We start from the raw sequence: 24,276 nt of genomic DNA on the forward strand, positions 1-24,276 counted from the left end.
GCATTCTTCCATACTCTGGTTTCTCTTCAGATTGTATAAATCTTTCACCATTTAAAATGCATTCTTCTCCTAAAATTCCATTTGCAGATGGAAAAGGACTAATTGCTTGAATTCCTTGGGGTTCGGTAGATGACAGAGAAGCCTGGCCGACTTCAGTTAAAGATGGTGACTTGACCACACCGAACACACCTGTCTCGCCCCTTCCCTAGAGCCCACTAGAGCATGAGCAGAGGGATTTTTTTTTTTAAACTGGTTTAAAACCTGTGGTGACATAGAACATGAAATAAAGAACAATAACCATAACATTTTAGGTCTTAGAAAGTAGGGAAATCAATGGCTACTGATTCAACAGTCCATAGAAAGCTAAATCCTCCACCAGCTGTAGGGGGGAACACTCACTGTGATAGTGTGAGCTCCACGGGGCGCACTCAGCGCCTTGTGACACACTCATACTGGAAGCAAGGGGGAAGAGAAGTGGGATGGTTACAGAGATGGGGAAAGAAGTGGGGCAGAGCTAAGCCCTACCTTCTGCATGTAGCACCTGTAGGACAGGATTCTGGTGTAAGCATGTTACTTTGACGCAGGGAGAAAGCACCCAGGGAATAGTGGGAGGGGTTGGCAGCAGGTGTCTGAGGGGACAAGAAACAGTTGGGTTTTTTTTCTTTTAAAAAAACGCTATTAACACGCTATTTAGCTCTTTAAACTGTGTATAACTTTGGTTAAAATAAATAAATAAATAATAACAACAATAATAAGTAAATTAAAATACCTGGACCTTGGACTTTGACCTATGTTCTCCACTACTGGTAGCCACTGGCAACTGTGACCATTGAATACATAAAATGTGGTCAGCTGGAACTGAGTGAGATGTGCCCTGAGTCTAAATGCAGATTTTGAAGACTTCTATGAAAAGAAATGTAAAGTAGCTTGTGAGTGATTTTTCTTATATTAATTACATGTTGGAATGATAATATTTGGGATATATTAGGCCAAATAAAACAGATTATTAAAATTCATTTCAAAAAATAATAAAATAAAATTCATTTCATCTTTTTGTTTTAAATGTGGCTACTAACAAGTGTTAAATAGCATATTGGACTCACAGTTTCTTTTGGACAGTGCTGACTTAGATCTGGGCTAGAAACCTAATTTCATGGGTGTCCTTGGGCTAGGGGTTGGGTGACTGGCCTTTCTGTCCTCAGTAGGAAAAGTCATGCCCAGCATACAAAGGTGGCTCTTGTTTTTCAGTATTTGGCCCAGCCCGGGTAGGTCTGCAGCTGCAGGGCCAAGACGCTACCAGGATCTTAGAGGAGCTAATAATGTGTTAATTTGAAATTTCAGGTAAGGGACAAAGATCTGTTTATTTAGTTGTCAACATGGAGTTTATTTAATAATTGACTTAATGAGGAGTTGGTTACCTGAGTACTTACAGGGCTGTCAGGTGCCTCTCAGGTGGGCACAGACCAAGCACAGTAGTTTTTAGCTTCCATTGATGCTGTCAGAGTACGGAAGCCTTTTTAATAAGACCTCTGGGGAAAAAAAAAAAAAAGACCTCTGGTACTAATTGGTATGTTACGTTCCATACTCAGGATAATCATATGTTAACCCCAAGTTGAAAAGTCTGGAATGTTTTGTATTTTATGAAATAAACACCGTTGGAATAAGGATTTTGGTGTTTTCTTTCCCTGCTGCAACTTCAACAGCAAGTTCCTGGAGCCGCTTTTCTTAGTGGGCAAACACTGACTTCTCTGTGGGTATAGATGAGGAGTGCACACTGTCAGGAAGGTCAGTCCCAGGGCCTCCCAGCTTTATGACAAAGCACAGAGTGCACTAAAGGAGACATTATGTGATTAAAGTGTATTTAGCTCATATCGCCATAAAGTGCTTTGTGTTATGAGCTGGTGCTCACAAGACCCTGACAGGGAAGCTACCCCATTTTACAGATGTGGAAACAGTGCCAAAGAGTTGTGAGGCACCTTGTCAAGGTAGCAAGGGAAGCAAGTGGCAAAGCTTGGTTGTCTGACTTCACACAGCCTCTTTCTAGTGTACTGCATTGCCCCTGAGTTTGTATTATTATATAGTCAGGTCCACGCTTCCTGGTCTACAATTCCAAAACCCAGAAAGCTCTAAAAAATCTTCTAAAAAAAGGTTTCAGCAAGCCCATACTACAAAATACCTGACCTGAATTCTGATTTTTTCATAGTTTCTCTGCAGAAATGTGAACATGTTTGATGATGAGGTCTGCCCCAGACCCTGCTTGAGGGTATTGGCTCATATACAGCTCATGTAACTTACTACTTTTTAAGTTCCACAAATTTTGAAATCGAAAACATCTAGGGCTAAGGATTTTGGATAATAGATTTGGAGCTCGAATCCCAAAGTTACCTGTTTTAGGTTTGCTAAACCTGAGGTGTAGTTCCTGTTTTAATTCCACAGCCAGTGCATCGCCAGGACTTTGTGCTTACCGGCTACCGTTCTGTGTCTGCTTCTCTTTCTAGTATGTTGGATGATTTTTCTCATGAGTTGGAGAGTACTCAGTCTCGGCTGGACAACGTGATGAAGAAACTTGCAAAAGTATCTCACATGACCAGTGGTATGTATGGCATTTAAACCTTAAGAATTCCCACTTAATTCTAGAAACACGGTCTGTAGGATTCTCATAGGTGTGACCCCTCAGATCTTTCCCGTGACATATTTCTGGTCCTGCTCTCTGGTCAGAGAAGGACACTAGTATGCGTGGGCCTCATCTGCCGCTGTGGCCTTCACCTGAGATGTGGGCTTTGTGTTCTCCCATCCCATGAGGCTGGTGGTGGTGAGTAGGTAGAAGTTCTCCTGGCGGATCAACTCTCTTTGCAATTACAAAATCCTCTTATTTTTTCTATTTCCTTGCAAGAACAGGGAACTTTTTATAAAACAGTAATTAAGAAGCCAGTTACTGTTTCTTTCTTTTATTGAGAAACTCCCACCATTTCTTTTTTTTTTTTTTTTTTAAAGATTTATTTATTTATTTACTCATGAGAGGCACACAGAGAGGGAGAGGCAGAGACACAGGCAAAGGGAGAAGCAGGCTCCACGCAGGGAGCCCGATGCGGGACTTGATCCCGGGTCTCCAGGATCAGGCCCTGGGCTGAAGGCGGCACTAAACTGCTGAGCCACCTGGGGTGCCCCACTCCTACCATTTCAAAATAAGATGGCCTTGCAGATCTAGTTTAAATGGTTTTCATTTAAATCCATAGTGGAATACTCCAGTGGATTTGCCCTGGGATGGGGATGAAGAAGTAACAGTTTTCAAATCAGTCACTATATAGGAAGATATGTTCCAATGACTCGTTTTTGTTTTGTTTTGTTTTGTTTTTATTGCAACAACCCACTTCCCCTAGTATATTAGAAATAATATATTTTAGGGCAGCCCCGGTGGCGCAGCGGTTTAGCGCCGCCTGCAGCCCAGGGCGTGATCCTAGAGACCTGGGATCGAGTCCCACGTTGGGCTCTCTGCATGGTGCCTGCTTCTCCCTCTGCCTGTGTCTCTGCCTCTCTCTCTAGCTGTGTCCCTATGAATAAATAAATAAAATCTTAAAAAAATAATAATATATTTTAAATCAAAGAAAATCCAGTATCTCCTTTTTTCTTTAGTTGGTAGGGGTGCTTGGTGAAGGGAGAAAGGAACTGAACTCCTTGAGGTGATGTAGGTGTTCTTGAACCAGAGCACCCAGCACCCCACTGGAACCTCCCGTTTCTTGACACCTCGTTCTTTGGGTTTCCTATCAAGTCTGTGTTGCAGGGTCTAATAGTTCAATCTTTTGAGCTGAGACTTCAATACAAATGTATATTTGCTTTCCAACAAGTCAATTTGTAGTCAAGTTCTAGAACAGTTGTCTAGGGCTCAGCTTCTTATCTGTAAGGGAAAAAAAAAGTAGGCTGATGCCTACCTCTCAAGATCGTTGCGAAGATTAAATGAAATAATAGTAATTAGTGTACAGATGTTTAACAGTGTCTCCCATATATTACTACTTAGTAAATGTTTGGTTTTTTAAAAAAAAATATAAAGCAGAATATGGCCCTCCAGGGCAAAGGACCTCTTATATCCAAAATAGAGGGAGGCTCGGAGCCAGACTTTTAGTTCCTTCTTTCTCTCCAGGGACAGATAACTTGATGCTGTAGCAAGTCATTGCCTAAAAGCAGGCACCAGCTTAGTTCATCTTTCACACGCTTCAGAGAAAGGTTTACAAAACCTTCTTCCTTCTTCCTCTCTCTACTCTTCCACCTTCAGCCCTCTACTTTGAAAAAGAAAGATTAATGAAGTATTATATAACCAGTTTAAACACGAGGCCTCTCACCAGTGTATGTATTACTCACAAAGTCAAGTAGCTACTTCAGCACCAGTTTTGTTTGGGGAAGAGCAAAGAACAAAGATGCACTGTGTCTTTGTTTCTCAGCATTCCGGGTATGAATAATTTAGAAAAGTACTTGCATTGTGATAAGCCGTTCAGTGTGTATAAATAGCACTGAGCCTTGCTTATGCTTTATTCTCCTTTAGCCTAAAAGAAAAGTTTAGGGAGCAGAGTAGGGACTTCAGTTACATTTGTCTGAGAGGAAGAGCCAGGAAACCAAGCATTCAGCCTGGAAGACCCTTCAGTTTGGACAGCTTGCCTGTGGTTTTCATTTTAATCTTTGCTCACTCGCAAAAGAAAGATTGCGTGAGGGTTCCCACTCCGTGGTGCTGGCTTCAATTTGGCAACAAGGCAATTGGTATTTGTCTCTGTTCTCCTCTATCACTTTTGGGCAAGTTCACCACCTTTTAATCTGTACCTAAAGTATATTAAGTACACACGGCAGTTGGATTAAGCGGTAAGTGAGCACACATGCTGCACGATCTTGAAGAGCCAGGATCTGGTTCCTTCCTCCCTTCACCAACCACCCCCACCAGCTAAAGAAAAAAGGAGATGCTGGGTTTTCTTTGATTTAGAGCCAGAACACTTGCCCTCCCCGTGGCTGGCTGCTCCACAGCAGAGGTCAGCCAAGATGCCACACCTGCCTTTGTGAGTGACCCAAGTAAAGTATATTCTTTTGAGTGGATACAGGGGTTTTCTTCCCCTCACTTTCCAAAATTCTGTTATCTTTTCTCTCCAGGGCAGAAAAATATACTGGAAGGGGAAAGAAACTTGCCATTAGAATTCTCTTTGTTCCTGTCTGACTTTTTGAGACAGGTCTTAAACATGCAAAACTGGTTAGGCTTTTCCCTTGAGAGCACAGAAGCCTTTGGGTAGTATTGACGCCTTCTGGTGAGAAGTCAGCTGGGGTACCAGCTCCAAGAGGTTACGTGGTTCATGCTCCATCACAGCAGCTTAGCACTTCGGAGGAAAGTGGTTTTAAAAGAGTGTTCCTGGGTTGTGCTGGCCTGTGTGACCCAACTTCTTGATGAAAAACCCCCATTTAATGGAGTTGTGGAAGAAGTGACTGGAGGTGGGAGGGGATTGGGTAGAGGCTGATGGAAAGCCAAAAAGTGGACAATTGGTTCAATATTGGGTTTAAGAATGCAGGACAGGGGGAGGGGCAGGAATCTATATGAGGTTGGGGGGTGCTCAGGAAGCAATTACCTTGACTGTTTTGTCTTGGAGGAATATCGACTAATCATTTTATTTCCTTTAAAGATTTTATTATTTCTTTATTTGACAGAACGTGCGCGCTCACCAAGCAGGGGAGGGGCAGGGAGAGGGAGAAGCCGGCTCCCTGCTGAGCAGGGAGCCTGATAGGGGCTTGATCCCAGGACCCTGAGATCATGACCTGAGCTGAAGGCAGACACTTAACCAACTGAGCCACCCAGGTGCCCCTTGACTAATCATTTTAATGAGAGTGTTTTTAATTTATCATAAACATTTTTAAATATATGAAAAAATGCTCGATACTCAAGTTTTCTTGGCCAGTGAAGTGACAGTTAAACAGATTAAAAATATTATCTGGGTGCTTGGGTGGCTCAGTTGCTTAAGCATCTGCGTTCAGCTCAGGTCATGATCTCAGGGTCCTGGGATCGAGCCCCGCATCTTCTCCCTCTCCCACTCCCTCTGCTTGTGCTCTCTCCCTGTCAAATAAATGAATAAAATCTAATATATATATATATAATCTGAGTAGGTCGATTCTGCCTCCCATGCCCATTGGACTAGTCCTCGTTCAGGTACGAAACCGACAGACTTGGGATCTTTGCCCTAATCACACTTAATGAGTTTCTAGCATGTCTGAAGTAGAACAAAGTGATCACGACTAAGAAGGTACTTGCTTTCCTTATTATCAGTTGGTGGCAATCTATTGGCCAGTTCTAAGATTTTGCTATCCATGACATTTAAATAATTTGTGTGCTTGGTTTGTGGACTTAGCATTGCTTTGTAGAAAGATTTGCAATATTGTCCTAGACTCAGACCTTTAGATAATGTGATTCTCAATAGCTATGGTGTGCTGGAATCTGTGGGCTTTCGAATAAACTTTTTTTTTTAAAGATTTCTTTATTTATTCATAGACACACAGAGAGAGAGAGAGAGGCAGAGACACAGGGAGAGGGAGAAGCAGGCTCCATGCAGGGAGCCCAATATGGGACTCGATCCCGGGTCTCCAGGATCACACCCCAGGCTGCAGGCGGCGCCAAACCGCTGTGCCACCAGGGCTGCCCTCAAATAAACTTTTGATGAATCCGTATACCTTTATATTTTTTAATATATATATGTTTATTTTTTTTTAATTTTTATTTATTTATGATGGTCACACACAGAGAGAGAGAGAGAGGCAGAGACACAGGCAGAGGGAGAAGCAGGCTCCATGCACCGGGAGCCCGACGTGGGATTCGATCCCGGGTCTCCAGGATCGTGCCCCGGGCCAAAGGCAGGCGCTAAACCGCTGCGTCACCCAGGGATCCCTATATTTCTGTTTAAATGGAGTGGTCACCTCTAGCATTTCAACTGTGTTTTCATAAGCCAGCCGAATTCTCAGTCTGACTCTTTGTTTTGTTATATATATATTTTTATACATATATATATATTTTTTTGTTTTATATATATATATTTTTTAAGTTTGATTTGCCAACATATACTATAACACCCAGTGTTCATCCCATCAAGTGCCCCCCTCAGTGCCCGTCACCCCATCACCCCAACCTCCCGCCCACCTCCCCTTCCATTTCCCCTTGTTCATTTCCCAGAGTTAGGAGTCTCTCATGTTTTGTTACCCTCTCTGATTTTTCTCACTCAGTTTCCCTCCTTTCCCCCATAATCCCTTTTACTATTTCTTATATTCCCCGAATGAGTGAAACCATATAATGTTTGTCCTTCTCCGATTGACTTATTTCACTCAGCATAATACCCTCCAGTTCCATCCAGGTCAAAGCAAATGGTGGGTATTTGTCGTTTCTGATGGTTGAGTAATATTCCATTGTATACATAAACCACATCTTCTTTATCCATTCATCTTTTGATGGACACTGAGGCTCCTTCCACAGTTTGGCTATTGTGGACATTGCTGCTATAAACATCGGGGTGCAGGTGTCCCGGCGTCTCACTGCATCTGTATCTTCGGGGTAAATCCCCAGCAGTACAATTGCTGGGTCATAGGGCAGATCTTTTTTATAACTTTTTTAGGAGCCTCCACACAGTTTTCCAGAGTGGCTGCACCAGTTCACATTCCCACCAACAGTGCAAGAGGGTTCCCCTTTCTCCACATCCTCTCCAACATTTGTGGTTTCCTGTCCTGTTAATTTTCACCATTCTCACTAGTGTGAGGTAGTATCTCATTGTGGTTTTGATTTGTATTCCCCTGAGGGCAAGTGATGCAGAGCATTTTCTCATGTGCTTGTTAGGCCAGACAAATTCTATCAGTCTGACCCTTTGTGGAACACGCAGAGCACATCTACAGAAAGACTGCTTGTTCTTTCTACACCTGCACGAGTAAAGGAGGCATCCTGGCAATGGCAGCATCCTGGACCCCACACCCCGCAGGGCCCAGAGTGGATGAGGGTATTTGTGTTTATTTTCACCAAGCCCTGCCAGGCAGCTGCTTTGCAGAGTGAGGGCACTGCCATCAGGGCTGTAGGTGGAGCTGGGACTCCTCTGGGGCCTGCCTGGGCTTTTTTGGCCTTCAGAGTCTCGTTGCTCTCGGGCATTCACGTGGACTCTGACCACTTTCCTTCCGGTGCTTGTTCTGAAGTGTCAGTAGGGCAGAAGGTTTCAGATAAGACATTCCACTTTCATTTACAGGTAAGCTATGCAGGTTATTGGTTAAGTCCTCTTCTTTCCTGTCCAGGTGTGGGTGTCATGTTGATCATGCTCATGATCCTCAGAGCTTGCGTTTTCAGCTGTTTCCCAAAGTGACCAGCAGGTGCTTTTATCCTCTTTCCATTCTCCCATAGTGCTCGTTGAGGAAAGAACATGATTATTGTTGAATGAAATGATTTGACTTCGGTATGAGGTTAAAGCCGATGGGCTCACCGCGATGCCAATGCCAACACCTTTCCAGGGACATGGTACCCATCAGCAGCAGGCTGAGAGCCACAGATTTTTTTTTTTTAAAGATTTTATTTATTTATTCATGAGAGACAGAGAGAGAGGCAGAGACACAGGCAGAGGGAGAAGCAGACTCCATGCAGGGAGCCCGATGTGGGACTCTATCCCGGGTCTCCAGGATCGCAACCTGGGCTGAAGGCAGCACTAAACCGCTGAGCCACTCAGGCTGCCCAAGCCACAGATTTTACTTAAAGACTTGAGACACAAAGCATGAACTTATTAGAGGTGTGATTTCAGGGGGCTGGCAGAGCTGTGGATGCACAAGCAGTGCAGGCCGAGGTACCTGGTACCCGGGGCAGGTTCCAGCTCCCCTGTGACCTGCCATTTGCGTGGTCTGTCCCCTTTCTACTTCCAGGTGTTGTATGTGACGCTGCCTTGAGGAGCATAGGTCCCGGGCTCTAATCCTCGTGTCCTGCCTTCCAGATCGGCGCCAGTGGTGCGCCATAGCCGTCCTCTTCGTGGTCCTGCTGGTCGTGCTGCTCTTCTTCTTAGTGCTGTGACGGCAGTGCCGCGCCTGCGCACGGACCCCCGGGGAGGCGGGAAGCAGCACCCCGGCGGCGCCGCCGGCTCCCACACTCCTCTCTGGAAAACACAGCCTGTGCTGACCTCCCTCCCCGTGACCCCACCACCGAGGCAGCTGCTCTGACCCGGCGCCGGCAGGGCCCCTGGGAGAAGGAAGCAGACGACTGTGCACTCCTGGCGCCGCCTGTCCCCTTCTGAGGATGAGGACGGCTCGCCACTGCTTTGCCTCCCGGGCCTCGTGCCCCCTGGACAGTCTTGAGGAACCCAGCAAGGTTTGCAGACTCCACTAGTGCTTGCTATTGCTCATTCCATCCATCTTTGGCAGCTCTTTTCTCCTGCCCAGACCACCCTCCCCCTGCACCCTGGCTCAGACCCCAGCCCGGAGAGCACTGTGGGGCATGTGGGCTCCCGGGGAGGCCTCATTTCCTGTCGCGGCAGCGGCCTTGCCCCCCCCACCCCCACCCCCAGCTGCTTGGTATTGGGGACAGAAGGCCCAGAAGCAGTTTGTGATAGAAAATGCAGTGATCCATTTTTCAGGGATAAGTGCTGGGATAAAATTGCTTTTCCAGGCTCATTATTTTGTGGTAGAAGTAGCTAATGGTAAATAATGCAAAGCACTAGGCTTTGGGGGTGCTAACAGCTGTTGGCTTGAACCGAAGGGAGGAGAAGGCAGAAGGACCCAGGGTTTGCACAGCTGAGGGAAGGGTGGCCGAGGTTGCGGGAGGTCGGAGCCCTGCCAAATTCATGTCGCTGTCCTGGTGCAACTTGTATTTTTAGGACACCCCTCACCTGTATGGCTGCTGCATAGCTCAGCCGCATACTCTGATGGTGTGGATCCTGGGCCAGCCTCGCGGCTGGTTGGTTAGGTCATTCCTGTGGTACTCTGCTTTGGGCTGGGGGTGGGGGTGGGGGGTGGTTAGTACACTGGCAGTACAGCGACACTCAGAAACCATAATGACCAAAAAGGCTAGTTCTGGACTGGACTCCTCTTACCCTGTGAATAATGGCAAGAATGGGTAGGTGAACTTGGGTGGTTTTTTGCCTCCTAAGAGGACAACTCAGTTTTTTATCCATTCAAATCACTGAGCCAATCCAAATTTAAAGAACGGATGCTTTAATTGAGTTTTAGTAGCTGAAACTGCTGAGATGCTAAACTTCAAGCTTCCGATGACTTTTTAAACGCCTCCAACGTCCCCGCGTCGGTAGGATATTTTTATAACCTCCCTGATGCTGTCACCGATGTTGAAGCGGCAGCCGACCCGGAGCCTGGTGGCAGGGGCCCCGCACTCTCCCCACCACCTTCTTCTGCACTTGGAAAGCACAGCAACGTCTGGATAGAGCTCTAGCTTTGACTTCCTGTTTCCTCGTCTGTTGGGGCCTATTCCTCAGCACACTCATTCTTTTTTTCTTTTTTCTTTTTTTCTTGTTTTGTCTGTGTTTCTTGGGGTTTTTTGTTGTTGTTTATTTGCTTTGGGCTTCCACCCCTTCCCTTTTTTTGTGATTTGCAATGATGTACTTGCCCAGCTGACTTTTGAATTGCACTTTTTAATAAATATTTGTAACAATTTTTTAAAGAAGGGTATTTTCTCATGGTTAGGATCATTGTAGGTAAGGAAATCTGCCTCTTGACGAAAGCTAAAAGCAGATTTATACAACTAAAAGGGTGGTTGACATCCACGTTTACACTCAATTCTATTTGATATATAAATAAGTTATTTTTTTCAAATTAGCAAAAAAAAAAGATTACTACAAAGGGCTTCAGATGTAGGGTACTAGATTATTTTACAAGTTTTGAGACTCATTCAAATAGTCTTCTCTAAACTTAGAACAGGGATGGTCCTTAGATTTGCATAACAATGTACAGGTCTTTGTTAAACTTAAATGGGGACCTTGTCTCAGTACTGTAATCCACACTCCACATGAGAAGAGGCAGCCGGAGTCCTAATGACCTGTATGATTTTGCTGTTTAAAAGCCATGCTCTTTTCCTGTTACCAGGTTTAGTGTGTCCTGCACAACTGTCATGTGTGTCAGTGGGGCTTGTTGGGAGCATGCCTGGTCATTAATGAGGAAGATGCTTCCCTGATGTCGGGGGGCCAAGTTTTGTGACCCAGAGACTTAATTATTAAATGTCTGGATATATTTAGAATCGGCATGATGACCTCACTTAATTTCAAGTGTTTGCTAAACAGTGGCTGTTGTAGACCAGACTCCTGCTAAAGCTGAATAGGGAATTATTTAGGAGGAGAAAGTTTACTTTAAAATCCAAGCACTGCCTGCGTTCTCCCCCCCCCCCCCCCCCCCCCCCCCCCGGGCACCACTGTCCCCCTGCCTCAGAGGAACTGCTCTCTGACAGGCAGCCTCTAATGTATTGGTCAGAGCCGGGCTCTGCCCCAAGCAGAGCTTCTGGCCCAGCCAGCTTGATCCTGGGGCTGACCCTGTTGTGCCCGAACTGGGCATCACTACAGACGAGTGTTCATTTGAAAGTCTCTGCTCAAACTGCAAACCATGGCGGTCAGAGGGAACAAGCCAGAGGCTTAGGTTGATTTTTGAGAACAAATGGTTTCCTCGTCAGTGATCCTAACACTGCTGGGCTTTAGCGGGCACCTGAGTGGTCCCCGTGCTCCCCCCTGTAGAGTGGGGAGAGAAGTAGACCCTGTGACACCCTGCACTGCTTGGAGGCACATCCTGTATAAAGCTTTTCCCTCCAGCCTCTGCACCTCGACACATAGTCATCATTTCTAAGGAACTGGCATAAATGATGTGCTCCATAAGTGATGGATAAATGAGAGCTCCACTTACGTTTGTTGGTTTATTGGAAGAACGGTTTTCTAATCAGCTGATTTGGGGGGGTGGCTGGGGGAGCAAACCATTGAGAGAGTTTGCCAGAGTGGGGATCCAGCTGGAAAACTGAAATACCTTTAGTTTTTAGTCCTCATTTTTCATCTTGCCTTTGTGTGGACGAAGAACTCCCGGCGCTCTGTGTGTGCCCGCTGCTGGGTGGCAATTGGAAGTCACAGCGTGTGTGTTACACGAGGATCTTCACGCCAGAGCCGAAGGGGGAGAAACTTGGTAGCTTGCCCATTATTCTCTGCTTTTAGCCAGAGTTAAACAGACTGATGGGTCTGGTAGCCAACAACTTGGCAACTTCCACTCCTTCTCACCTCGTGAGATTCAGGGCTGTGAAGAGAAATCTAGTCTAACTCCAACAGAAATCTGTCTCTGTTAAGTATTTTACCTTCTGTAAGTGAAGGTGGCAGAGCCAAGATCTTTCTCTTGGTAATTTCCCTGGCTATAAAGTGAGACCATTACCTTTCTAGAGAATTCTGAGCATTTGAAGATCTAGGAACTGAATTATATATAAGAGTTGCTTTTCAGCTCAGTGGACTCGGACTGCTTGGCTTCACCTTGTACTGCAGGATGAACTTGGAAGCAAAACCAAAGTGGGACGGCCTGAAAAGTGGAAGTCCTGAAACACAGCACGCACCACGTCCCTCTTTGTCTTCCTCTTGCTGGCATTTCTTTCCCTCCCAGGTTTTGTAAAAGTAACGTTTTTGTGAAAAGCCTATTCTTTCTCCATCAAGAGCAGAGAGAGGTAAAACCAAAGGGCTTGCAGACACCCAGCCTCTCCATCACGCAGCGCCACCCTGCCCGAAGTCCATTCATGAAGATGGCACCCCGCTGAAGGGACCTGGGTGGCCAGGGTTGCGGTTGGGGGTGACACCTCAGGCTTCTCCCGGGGCCTCTGCTTCTGAGTGGAGGGCAGCTGCAGCATCAGGCTGGCCTGTCCAGCTGTCCTTTACCCAGACCCCCCAGCCTTCACAAACTTGCTTGCACTTAAAGTGAAGAGGACTTCTTCCTGCCAGGCCCCCATCGGTGTGTTGTATGGAAGCGTGGACACTGGCCTCTCTGTGTTTCCTTGCTGTGATACTCACTGGGAAGCTGCTGTCTGGTGTCAAGTCCAGAAAATCAGGGGAATTCTGAGTAGAACAGCCATTCCAACTCAGCTTGGCCCTCTTGTTTTAGAGATGAGCCCAGCACAGCTACCCCAGTAGACACGGGAGGCATTTGCTGTGCCGCACTCTGGACCTGGCCCCAGGGAGCGCGTACACTGTCTGCACCAAGTGACCTTGGCCACATAACAAGGTAGGCTGGTTGTGACCTGTCATGCACACCTCTCACCCCAGCCATTTGGTGGGTTTTTTGTTTTGTTCTGCTTTGCTTTTGGACAAGCACTGAAGCTCTGAAAGTTCCAGTGGTGCCTTGGCCATGTTGCTGCCATCTATCTACACGCGGCAATTCTTCGTTATGTTCTCGTCTCTTTACTAATCCAGGTGCGTGGGGAGGTGGGAAAGAAAGAAGACTTGGTTGCTCTGTGACATGAGCTAATGCTTTGGTGCTGTTTTCCTTCCCATGTGACCTTTGTCCAGAAATGCCCTTTCCCCAAGGCTGTGTAGACGGGAACTGTGCTGAGATGGTGATGGGCCTAGTTACCTGCCCGGCATTTTGATGGACCTGGCCTGCCCAACTGCAGCCAGTCCCATGTGAGAAAGTGTATTTTATCCTTTTTTTTTTTTTTTTCAGGTTATGAGTTCTTGAACCCAGAAGCCACTCGATTATCCCCAGGGGTGTTAGAAATATGACCATCAGCCCATTGTTCGCTGACCAAAGCTCTCAAGCCTTGTGTAGCCCTGGTAGTAGCCCGGTGCTCCACAGGAGGCAGGCTTTCTGTCAGCCCTGGGGTGAGACCACGTTCACGATCATTCTTTCTGTTCTGCAGAAAGTGGGTTTTAGCCGAGACCCTGCTACTGAACAGGAATTGCAAGCTTGTAGGTAAAGTGTGGTCTGGGGGAGGCAGAAGTTCTAGTCCTTAGGAAAAGAAAGTATCTGTCCAGGGTGGGGAGGGGCCAGCCAGGTGTCCCCCACTAAAATAGGTTAGTGGAACGTGCTTCCTGGGAGAATGCCCCGGATGAGGAAAGGGCCAAAGACAGCAAGCTGTAAATGATTGTGGATTTACTTTTTGTAAGTGGAAATATACTTTCACTGGCTCATTTGTAATCAGATATTAGTGTAATGAAAAAATCAAATGTGTAATGATAGGTGGCAGTGCTCAGTGGGACTTAAACCATTGTGTTTTTCTTCAAAGGATAAATAACCTACAGTGTTTTATTTCTAAATACCTAGAAGATACAAACTAAAGAAGTGAGATCAAAGATGAGAATTGCAAATGCCTGGGTGATTTCCAGGTGGTAGACCAGGTGCCAGTTTGCACCCTTCGCCACAGGTAGATGCATTCTTGCTCTTTCTACAGGCTGGGTCTCCAAGTGTGATGTGGGACCAGCCAAGGTGGTATTGCCCGGGAGCTTGCTAGAAATGCAGGTTGTCAGGCCCCACACCTGCTGGATCACAAACTCTGGGGAGTGCACAAGCCTTCCAAGGGGGTTCTGACGCCCACTCTAGTTTCAGAATCACTGCTATTGCGTCGTGGAATTTAGGCTACAGTAAACCATCCCTGCATATTAAAACCTCTTCCACAGCTTTGAGTGTAATCCTGACATTAAACAAACTGATGACACTATACACTTGAAAACTTTTTAAAAATACTTGTGTAAGAAAAATCTCAACTAGCCGTCTTTCAAAGTGGTATTTTTACACCCTGAAGTCTATCAGTAATGTTTCTTACTTCTGCTCTTGAAATCATGTTACAGCTGTACAAAGAACACTGTTCAGTATTAAAAGAGAAATGGAGAGACCATGACCTTTGTCTTGGGTTCTTTTTTTATTTTATTTTATTTTTTTTTTTGTCGTTTCTAAGTTCTGTTTTTTGTTTGTTTTTATTTTCCCTCATGCCTACACACAGCTCCCTCTTCCTGCCCCCGCTAACAAGCACAGACATATGGATACGTCTGGGGTGGGTAAAGTATGTGGCTATTGGAGGATCTGAATTGTAGAATTGTACTTTTTTTTTTAAAGATTTTATTTATTCATGAGACACAGAGGCAGAGACATAGGCAGAGGGAGAAGCAGGCTCTACGCAGGGAGCCCGATGTGGGATTGATGTGGGACTCGATTTCGGGACTCCAGGATTACGCCCTGAGGCGAAGCCAGGTGCTAAACCGCTGAGCCACCCAGGGATCCCCAATAAAATTGTACTTTCTTTGGCTGGGCAAGTTACAGGAATTACTAAACCCCCAAATAACCACACTGTGTATTCAGAATGCAGCACAGTTTCAGATGGGACAAAGGAGTGTGTAGGGAGCAGAGAAACACAAAAAAACCCGAGTCTTATTTCCCCCCTCACCGAAGTATTGGCCAACATGAATATTGGTCACCCCAGTTGGTAGTTGAAAGAAACTGCCTTCAGTTCTATATGGGACAGGGTGACCAGGGTACATAAGCTCCTTAAGGACATGGATCTTTATCATTCCATTTGGCATCATCATCCTCACTTCTGTTAACACCTTCTGTGTGTCTGGCACTGTTCTAGGGACTTCGTCAGTATTAATGCAGATGATCCTTAAAATGGCTGTAGGAAGTAGTGAAGTATCCTCCTCGAATAGTACCTCAGTATATGTGCATGAGAAAACTAGGACACAAGTAATTTCTCAAGGTCGCACAGCTGATGAGAGGCAGAGCCACTTACTATATCCCCAGCACCTAGCACAGAAATTGGGTCATGGTGGGGCATCTTGGGGCACCACCATGCTCGGTTGCTCAGCGGTTTAGCGCCGCCTTCAGCCCAGGGCCTGAGCCTGGAGACCTGGGATCGAGTCCCACGCCGGGCTCCCAGCATGGAGCCTGCTTCTCTCTCTGTTTGTGTCTCTGCCTCTCTCTCTCTCTCTCTCTCTCTGTCTCTCTTGAATAAATAATAAAATCTTAAAAAAAAAAAAAAATTGGGACATCAGTGCTTTCTGAGTCCCCAGTTCGACTTCCCTCAAAGGTAACAGCTAGGAGTGTTAACACAAACCAACAATAGGCAGCCTTGCCAGAAGAAAGTGCTTATTTTGAGAGTTCTAGTTAATGTTTGAGGAGGAAGGGATTTAGGAGGAGGAAATGATTATGTGTGCCCCCTGATAAAAGCAAATCAGCCCCCCTCCCCTGCCTAAGGAAATGACTGTGTGGTGTGGACAAGGGGAAAAAGCAGGAATCTACAAGGCTGAGGGCTCTGGACCGACCAGCATCTTGACTCCCTCCACTCCTACTCTGCTGTGCAGCAAAAGAGTGATTTGCTGTCCTTCAAAAGGTCCCCCTGCTGGCTACAAATCTTACATAAACTCACTGAAAATACGAGATAAGACCTGAGGCAAGAATGAAACTCGTGGGAAGGGAAGGCCTGTGTGTACTGCCGTACTGTTGCACTGTCCAAGAGCACACACTTCAAATCTATAAACCTTGATCCTTGCGTCTCTGGGTGTCCCTTGTCTGGAAACGGACCCTTCTAACCAGATGACAAGCTGGAACATGAGTGGCGCCTCCATTTGGGGCAGATGCCGGCAGAGCCTGAGCACAGACATCCGCACCAACTTGATCTCTCAGCAGGTGATGTGCTCCAGAAGCTTGGATGTGAGAAATCCAAATCCAACCTTTCTGACGTCTGCAGGGATACTCCCTTTGCTCACCACACCATCAGATGCTTTCACAAAAGTTCACATGAAGGTTGTCCCTCTTTCAAGGGGTCGTCAACTCTTACAAGAACAAATTTCTCAAATGTTCTATCTAATTAGCAGCTAAAACTTCAGCCAACATGTGATGAGAATCTGATGGGCTGGCGTGTCCTTGACCCAGGCATCAGGGACATGATGAGGAGTGAAATTTCCGTCTTCACTTACTTCCCACAACCCCGTGAGGGAAATCCCACGGAGGCCCACTCTCTACCTGAAACCAGGCATGGAGTAATGAGGAATTCGCCCGAGTTCAGTGAGGAAGTGGAGCGTCAGGATGAGAACCCAGGTCTGACCGACCGTTCCGAGGCCAGCCTCCCTTCCAGACAAAGCGGCGCCATTCAGATCTGAGCCGTGGCCTGCATTTCGCTCCGCTCTCTAACCAGAGAAGCGGTAAGAGCTGAGGGGAGGACGAGGAATCAAAAGAGCTGCGGTGTGAGTTAGCGGCGGTTCACGGCGCTGAGGATACACCACGGTCTCCAGGTGCCTTGGACTTGACCGCATCTCATGCCCGCCGTAGGGTTCAAGAAATCCACTAGTCGAGGACCTCGGGCAGGTTAGCCTCGCTGCTAAAATGTTCTGGAGCTTTCCTTTGGCTGGCAATGTGCAAAAAAGTAAGGGAGCCAAACTCACTCTATGAGCTCAGAAGGACCTGGAGACGCAGCCTGAGGAGCCCAGGGTGAGAATCAAAGTTGTGGCATCTGCTGCTGCGATCGCCCGCAAGCGCCAGCATTCCTTGCTCCCGAGGCAGCACCGGGCTGGTGAGCCCACGGCTGGCTCTTCTGGAAAGCCTTTCTGCTCCCCAGGTGGAGTGGGGCCTCCTGCCTGGGGCTTACATTGTCGCCCTTGGCACACTGGTTTGTCTCTCTTCACAGCTGTAGCTGTCTCCACCCTGGGGACCCGGGCAACCCGAGGGCAGGGCGGGCCTCTCCCCAGTACCTGGCTCCCGGCCAGGCCCCTAAGGACAGCCCCACACTGCGAGTCGGGGCCTGAGCCCAGATTGCAGAAGGACAAGACAAAGGCAGGCCCAGCGGGCAGCCAGGCATCCGCAGGAGAGCCCCGGATGTCCTCCAGGCCTGGCAGGGCAGCTGTTGAAGCCTGGCTCCGTGGGCAGAGATTCCGAGCCAATGCCAGCAGCCCCTTGCTAGGGCCCAGCTCGCCGACCTGGCCGGGCCCACAGCCTGTGAAAGCTGGGCAGAGCTGCTTGCCAAGGAAGGCTGTTGCCATTTCTAAGCAGGTGCCCTGGCTCTGTGGGAAGGAGGGAAACTTCAGAGAGGATGGCAGGGAAGGAGAGGGAGGGAGGGAGGGGAGGACGGGGACCGGTGACAGCAGGGCCTTCTGAATAGCTCCAGAACCAGCCTGGGGATTTGGGGTGGGAACTGGGTTGAGCAGATGGACCAGGGAAATCCAGTTGTTGCCAGGTGAGTTTGGTGGAGAATAAGCAAGAAATTCTATTTGAAATGAGCCACAATAAAGACCGCTTGTACCCGATTATATGGGAGCTAAGGGATGGGGGCCAAAGTCAGCATGCAGGTGTCCCGGAATGCTGCCCAGGACAGGCACCCCTAACGTTTTAGGCAGCCAAGGTGGACAAGGGGAAGGGTGTTCCAGCAAAGGCACAGGGGAAGCAGCGGGAGGTGGGTGAGTGCGTGGGTAGGGGCGTGGCCGGACCCCTGAACGAACAGTCCCTGCTCCTGCCCATAAATACTCACCCGGAATCCCACAGCACCCGGCCGGTTCGGAGCACTAGGAAGTGCGGTCACAGCATTCCCCCTGACTCTGGGACACGGGCCTCTCAGAGACAAGGATGTGGGATCAGGGTGCCTCTTCCCCCAGGGGTGGGGCAGCGCAGTCCAGGAAGGTCCCCGCAGCCTCCTGAGGCAGTGAACCACCCAAGAGGTCCCCGCGGAGTGGGGAGGCCGCCTCCTCGGGCCTCGGCCCCCAGGGCGTGTGTTTCCCTGCGCTCTGGAGCAGGGTCGTGAGGACCCTTTAAATTACAACTCAGGACAGCCCTGCCACCCCCACCCCCACCCCTGGAAGAGGCGATTGTCAAACAAGATCTACACTTGCTTGTGCCAATGAATCTCTGATGGTTTTTATGTTTGTTTGTTTTTTTAATTTTTTTATTTATTTATGATAGTCATACAGAGAGAAAGAGAGGCAGAGACACAGGCAGAGGGAGAAGCAGGCTCCATGCACTGGGAGCCTGATGTGGGATTCGATCCCGGGTCTCCAGGATCGCGCCCTGGGCCAAAGGCAGGCGCCAAACCGCTGCGCCACCCAGGGATCCCCTCTGATGGTTTTTAAATGTTGGTCTCCACCCACAAAGTAGATTTTGCGACCCATGAGTGGGTTACGCCTGCATTTAGGAAACACTGTTCTGGAAAGTGAGCCATCCCTCCCCCCACCCCCCACAGAGGGGAGCTGGGAGCGCCAAAGCCAATTCCCTGAAGAAAAACTGAAGTGAACGCCCCCACACCCGGCCCTGGTGAAGGTCAGCAGCGGGGTGCCCAGCCAGGAGCCTGGGGGCCCCCTGCGCCCCGCCATCTGTGAGTGCCTGGAGGGGTGCTGGAGGGCCTCCGGATGAGGTGAGCCCCACAGGGCCCCAGGAGGGAGGACGCACTGTGGCTGGGAGTCAGAGGACCCGGTGCAAATACAACCTCCGCTAACCACTTGCGCTGTGCCCTTGGTTAAGTAATTTTTAGCCTGAATCTCGGGCCCTAGTTTGTAACCTGGAGAGAAGTGTTGCCTCCCACGCAGAGTTGCTGGAAGGATTCAGAATTGAATCTTTGATGTCCCCATCCGAGCTGCGGAGCATCCGAGGTGCAGACAGTGCAGGCTGGGGGAGGGCACAGCCACCGTTCCCCAGAGTCAACCTGGATTCCCAAACTCCGAGTGGTGACTGCGGTTTCCTTGCCTGACACTTGGGACACAGCGCACACGGGGTCCCCATTCCCGCGCTACACCCGTCCCCCAACACGTGCTGTCCCCAGTCACCTGGCTTCCGTCCCATCCACCGTCACCAGGCAGGCCTCCGGGCTGTCCTCTCCCTGTCACCCCAGCCGAGCGCCCCTGGAGGGCAAAGTGGGGGCCAGTCGGCGCCCAGTAGGTGTCCCGAGTGTGTTGGGGAATCTACCAGAGGCTGGGGTGTGTGGGGGGGGTTACACCCACCTCTGGCAGATTCCAGCTCCAGCCATTCCGGGGCTCTAACGGGCCTGGAAGGACAGGGGGGGATGGGACGAGGGTGGGGGTGTGTGACAAAGGCTGGGCAGCGGGCTTGGAGGGCGACCGAGCCGAGGGCTACAGAGACGCCTGTGCTGCCAGGACGAGCAAGTTCCCCCCTGGAGTTGCGCAGTCGCCTCCTGGTCGCCCCCCACCTCCCCACCCCCGTCACCCTGTCTGAGCCCCGGGCTCCAGCCACTTTCTGTTCTGCCGAGGCCCAAAGTCTGGCCCCTCTGCAGAGAGCTCGGCCCACAATACCCATCCTCTGCGTGGGCGGGGGTGCGGGTCATGGGTCAGACACAGGAAAAAGCCACACCTTTGACGTGCTGCTTATCTTCTATGCACCAACGTCCTTTCCCGCATCCTTCCTGTAGGTTCCTGCTGGTGTCACAAACCCTGTGTGGGTGCCCCGGTGGGTAAGCCTCCCTCCCCCAGCCCTTGGGTGATCTACCCCAGGCTGCACCAGGCACCAGCCTCTCCTGCTGCCCACACCTGCAGTAACGTCTGTGTCTTCCCTACCCTGTGGCCGCTGGAGCCGGGCCTTATCACCTCCCTGAGCTCCTGTCTGTCGCAGGGCCTGGCTCCAGGTTAACACACTAGGTTCTAAGTGGGAACGTTCTGATGGTTTTGTGGGTGACACAGGGCTGACCTGATTAGCAGCTCCCCAGGCAGAGCAGATTGGGATGGTCAGACAGGTGTCCGGAGGAATGAACGTCCCCCGACCCACACAAGTCAGGACCCCCGGCACCACTTCACTCAACAAGCCCAGGGCTACTTTGCACACAGGCCAGAGTGTCTACTCCCCTCTGTCAAGCTTTTCTGGGGGGTGTGGAAGGGGTGGCAGCAGTAGGAGGAGCGGGCCCTGAGTCAGAGAGACCAGGTCTGAATGCCCTGTCATCGTCGCCCCACTTGGTTCTCCATCTGTGTAAAGGAAGATGAGACACAGAGCATACCTGGCGGGTCTATTTTTAAGAACTGAACAAGATGTGTGGGAGCCTGACCCTGCCCCCGGGGAGGTAACAGAAGCAGATGCTCAGTATTTCTTAGAGACCTTTCCCAGGCCCCGGCTGGATCCCTTCTTCCCTTTCTTCCCAGCTGGAGCTGGAAAGGCATGTTGTCCATGATCACCACGCAGAGAAAACAGAGGCGCCTTTACTCCTAGAAGCGTTAGTTCAACAGGGAGCTTCACCAAAGTTTCATGACCTCATGACCTCAAGGTCAGGACCTGGGGTACAGGACCCGCCAGTGTTTTCCCATGAGTGTAGTTTCTGACATGGGGCCATTCCCAAGTTTGGGAGGCCCAGGTTGCTCTCTGAGATGTCCCAGCACCCTCTTTCCCCCTGCAGGCCCAACACTTGTTCCTCCTCCTCCACAACCCCTCCCCCCCTCAGCGCCCCGCACCACCTTCCCCTCAGGCCACATAGGCCACTCATTTTAGCGAAGGCTGTATGTTTACCAAGTTCTAGAACAGCCCTGAAGCTGCCCTCTGCACCCCCAACCCCATCACCTACGCATAGCCCCTAGCTCCATCCTGTCTTCTGTTCAGAAATGCATCTTGCCCAAGGCTCCTCTCCCAGCCAAAGGACTCTGGAGGCTTCTGCATCTACCCTGGCTGTCACCCCAACCCCGGGGTGACCGCCCCAGCCTTCTTTTCTGCCAGCCCAAGACACCTAACTGCTGTGCTTGTGTCCTCCCTCCCTGTTCCCTCACCCCAGCCTCCTGCTCTTGGCCATTCAAGATCAAGTGAGCATCCAGCCCAGAATTCAGCGACTCAGAGCGAGAAAAGCTTCATCTTTGCTTTTTAATAATTTAAGACTGACATACAGCCATTCATTCCCAGAGAGTCCCAACCCCTAGCGCAGGGAACCACCCAGGTGGGACAGCCCATCCCCCTGCCTGTACCCTGTCACTGCTTTCCCTGTTGGCCCCCCGGCAGGTGCCACCAGGGACTCTGGGCGGAGAGCTTGTGGCTGGGGACAGCCTGGCACCCGCTGCAGCCTGTGCGCACACTGCACGGGAGAAGGAAGACGGGCCCTCACCGCCAGCGCCAGCCTCCCCTGGGCAGTCCCACTGGTCCCAGCTGCACTTCCCTGAAATTGGTCTTGGTTTCAGTGTTTTCTCCCTTCAACTTATATATCACAAAAATTTCCCGGAGTCTTAATATCCTGGCTACCAGATAACGTCTCCCAGATGATCTCCCACCAGGGCACATATTCCAGTTTCCAGAAGGAGAGCAAAGGTGTCGAATGGGACATGGAAGAAATGAGATTTAAAGGCAGGCTCAAGGCCAATATGGCCAAGCACCTTCTTTGGTTCCGGAGTGTGGAGGCCCTGATAGAGAGTGGGGTGAGGAGTCAAGCAGGGGCTAACCCAGGTACCCCTGAAACTCTCTCCTCCCCCTGCCCACAAAGGTACAAAAAGATGCTGACACCGCTTCTGGCACAGAAGGAGATCCCTGTTTTCTTTCCCCAGTTCGGGATAAATTAACATCCTTGAACAAAACACAGCGACAGGCTCCTGCCCTCACCGAGGCCCTGCCGCAGCCTAAGGGGTTACGCGCCACTGTGACCTGTCTGGGTCCACGATGCAGCTTTGTGCAGTGCGTTTCCAGCCGGCCCTCCTGGGGCAGTTCAGGGCTTCTGAGGGGGTGGTAGTGAGGGCACAAGCACCTGTGCGTCACCGAGGGACCGGCCTCTGCCTCAGCACACGGATTGACAAACTCTCTGCGTGGGCCAGGAGCTCCCTAACGTGAGCCAAGCCCAGCCCTGCGACCTTGGCCCCATTGACCTCGAGGATCTCGTCCCCGACCCCCAGCAGCCCCGAGTACAGCTTGGCCGCGCTCGCATCAGCCATCTCCTGCACGTAGAACCCTGCAAAGGAAAACGGAACGAGTGAACACATGAAATCCAGAGAGAGCGGCCCTGTGGAATGCTGACTGGGCGGGCGCGGTGCAGGGGGTCGGGGGCAGGTGCTCATACGGGCACTGCTCCCATGTGCACAGGTGCACACACACACACACACACACACACACACACCCTCATTATTCTACCTCACAACCACAACCGGCTTTCGACACAGATACAGCGTGCCCGCCCTCATGGGATAATTTCATTTCTCTGTCTCCTCTTTTAAAAAGAGGCACAAATGGTGCTTTACTAAAATAATGCTTTATGCAAATAATGCTTTAAGCTGTTATCATTCGTGTATACCCCAGTGTGAATGAGGCCATCTTTTTCTGAGATGAGCTTTGGCTGTGGAATAGGAAGGAAACAGATGTTTGAAATGAAGAAAAAGACCTACTACACGCCTGCCACGGTGCTAGGTGGGATTCACAGATGTGGTCCAGCTGCTGCCTTCAAGTAGCTCGAGTGGTGGGAAGGTATCTTTGAAGTAATGAACGTGGCTGAGGTCAAATCCAAACTTGGATTGCCCTGGCCTCCATCTTCCTCAGATGTGGTTCCTCACTGGGATTTGGAGGCATCTGGGCAAAAGCCCACGACGCATAAATTCTACACCCTATTTAAAGCCATGGCAGCTCACTTGTCCCTTATTCCCACACATTTCCCCCGCACTGTCTGGCCAGCATGACCATCCTCTCGGGTCTCTCGGGTGCAGAGTGACCTGGGGAGAGCCCACTTCTCCCCCTCTCCCTGTGCCCAATTTGGGGAACCCACATCAGTGGAGCAGGCTCTCTGGGGCCTCGGGGCTGGCTAGCCTGCGTTCCTCGGGACTCTCCTGGCCTCATAGTACAGAAGACTCCTATGGAGGTGCCCCTCTCACCTCAACTTCCTCTGAGAACCAGACCCCCCTTCAGCTAAGAGACTAGAGGCTCTTTCAGGGAAAGCTGCCCCCCAGGCTGAGCCAACACAGGTGATCCGAAAGCCCAAGCCCAGGGTGTGGACTGTGTGCAGTGTCACCAAGAATTGCATGGGCCCGCTCAGTGCCACCTTCAATGCCCTCATGGCTCCCCAGGCTCCCCAGCCCCGGCCGGGCTGGCCGCACACTGCTTTCTCCTTCTGCTTCCTAGAATCAGCTTCCTCAGAAAGGGCCTGAGATGTCCATAGAACACAAGGGGTGAAAATTGGGGCAGGAAAAATGCAGACCACTTAGTCTGGTCTTTGAGCTGAAAAGATCATTTCCTGTGACTAGCATGAGGCAGTACATATGAAATGTTCAACAAATGTTGACTAGTGTATGATTAATGGTAAAAATATTTCTAGAACATAAAAGGAAGAAAAGAAGGAAGGAAGGAAGGAAGGAAGGAAGGAAGGAAGGAAGGAGAAGAAAGACAAAGAAAGAAACAAAGAAAGAAAGAAGAGAAAAAGAACAG

General features: G+C 49.6%; 2 protein-coding genes across 7 annotated transcripts in view; one reads left to right on the top strand and one right to left on the bottom strand.

The window, feature by feature from the left end:
* Positions 1-14,821, top strand: part of STX6 (syntaxin 6) — a 53,779-nt gene extending 38,958 nt beyond the window's left edge. For 2 of the 3 annotated variants that reach the window (XM_041759636.1, XM_041759652.1), the window contains 2 exons: positions 2,499-2,593; positions 8,967-14,821. In XM_041759636.1, coding sequence (XP_041615570.1) covers positions 2,499-2,593; positions 8,967-9,043 — 172 coding nt within the window. In that variant the 3' untranslated portion in view covers positions 9,044-14,821. Of the gene's footprint in view, positions 1-2,498; positions 2,594-8,898 lie in introns of all 3 variants that reach the window. The other variant, XM_041759643.1, reaches the window with a different exon arrangement.
* Positions 14,822-21,733: 6,912 nt separating this feature from the next.
* Positions 21,734-24,276, bottom strand: part of KIAA1614 (KIAA1614 ortholog) — a 43,844-nt gene continuing 41,301 nt past the window's right edge. For all 4 annotated transcript variants that reach the window (XM_041762013.1, XM_041762005.1, XM_041761995.1 and 1 more), the window contains exon 10: positions 21,734-22,816. In XM_041762013.1, the coding sequence (XP_041617947.1) occupies positions 22,623-22,816 (194 nt within the window). In that variant the 3' untranslated portion in view covers positions 21,734-22,622. The remainder of the gene's footprint in view (positions 22,817-24,276) is intronic.

Source organism: Vulpes lagopus, chromosome 1 (genome assembly GCF_018345385.1).
Source record: "Vulpes lagopus strain Blue_001 chromosome 1, ASM1834538v1, whole genome shotgun sequence".
NCBI classification, from domain to species: domain Eukaryota; kingdom Metazoa; phylum Chordata; class Mammalia; order Carnivora; family Canidae; genus Vulpes; species Vulpes lagopus.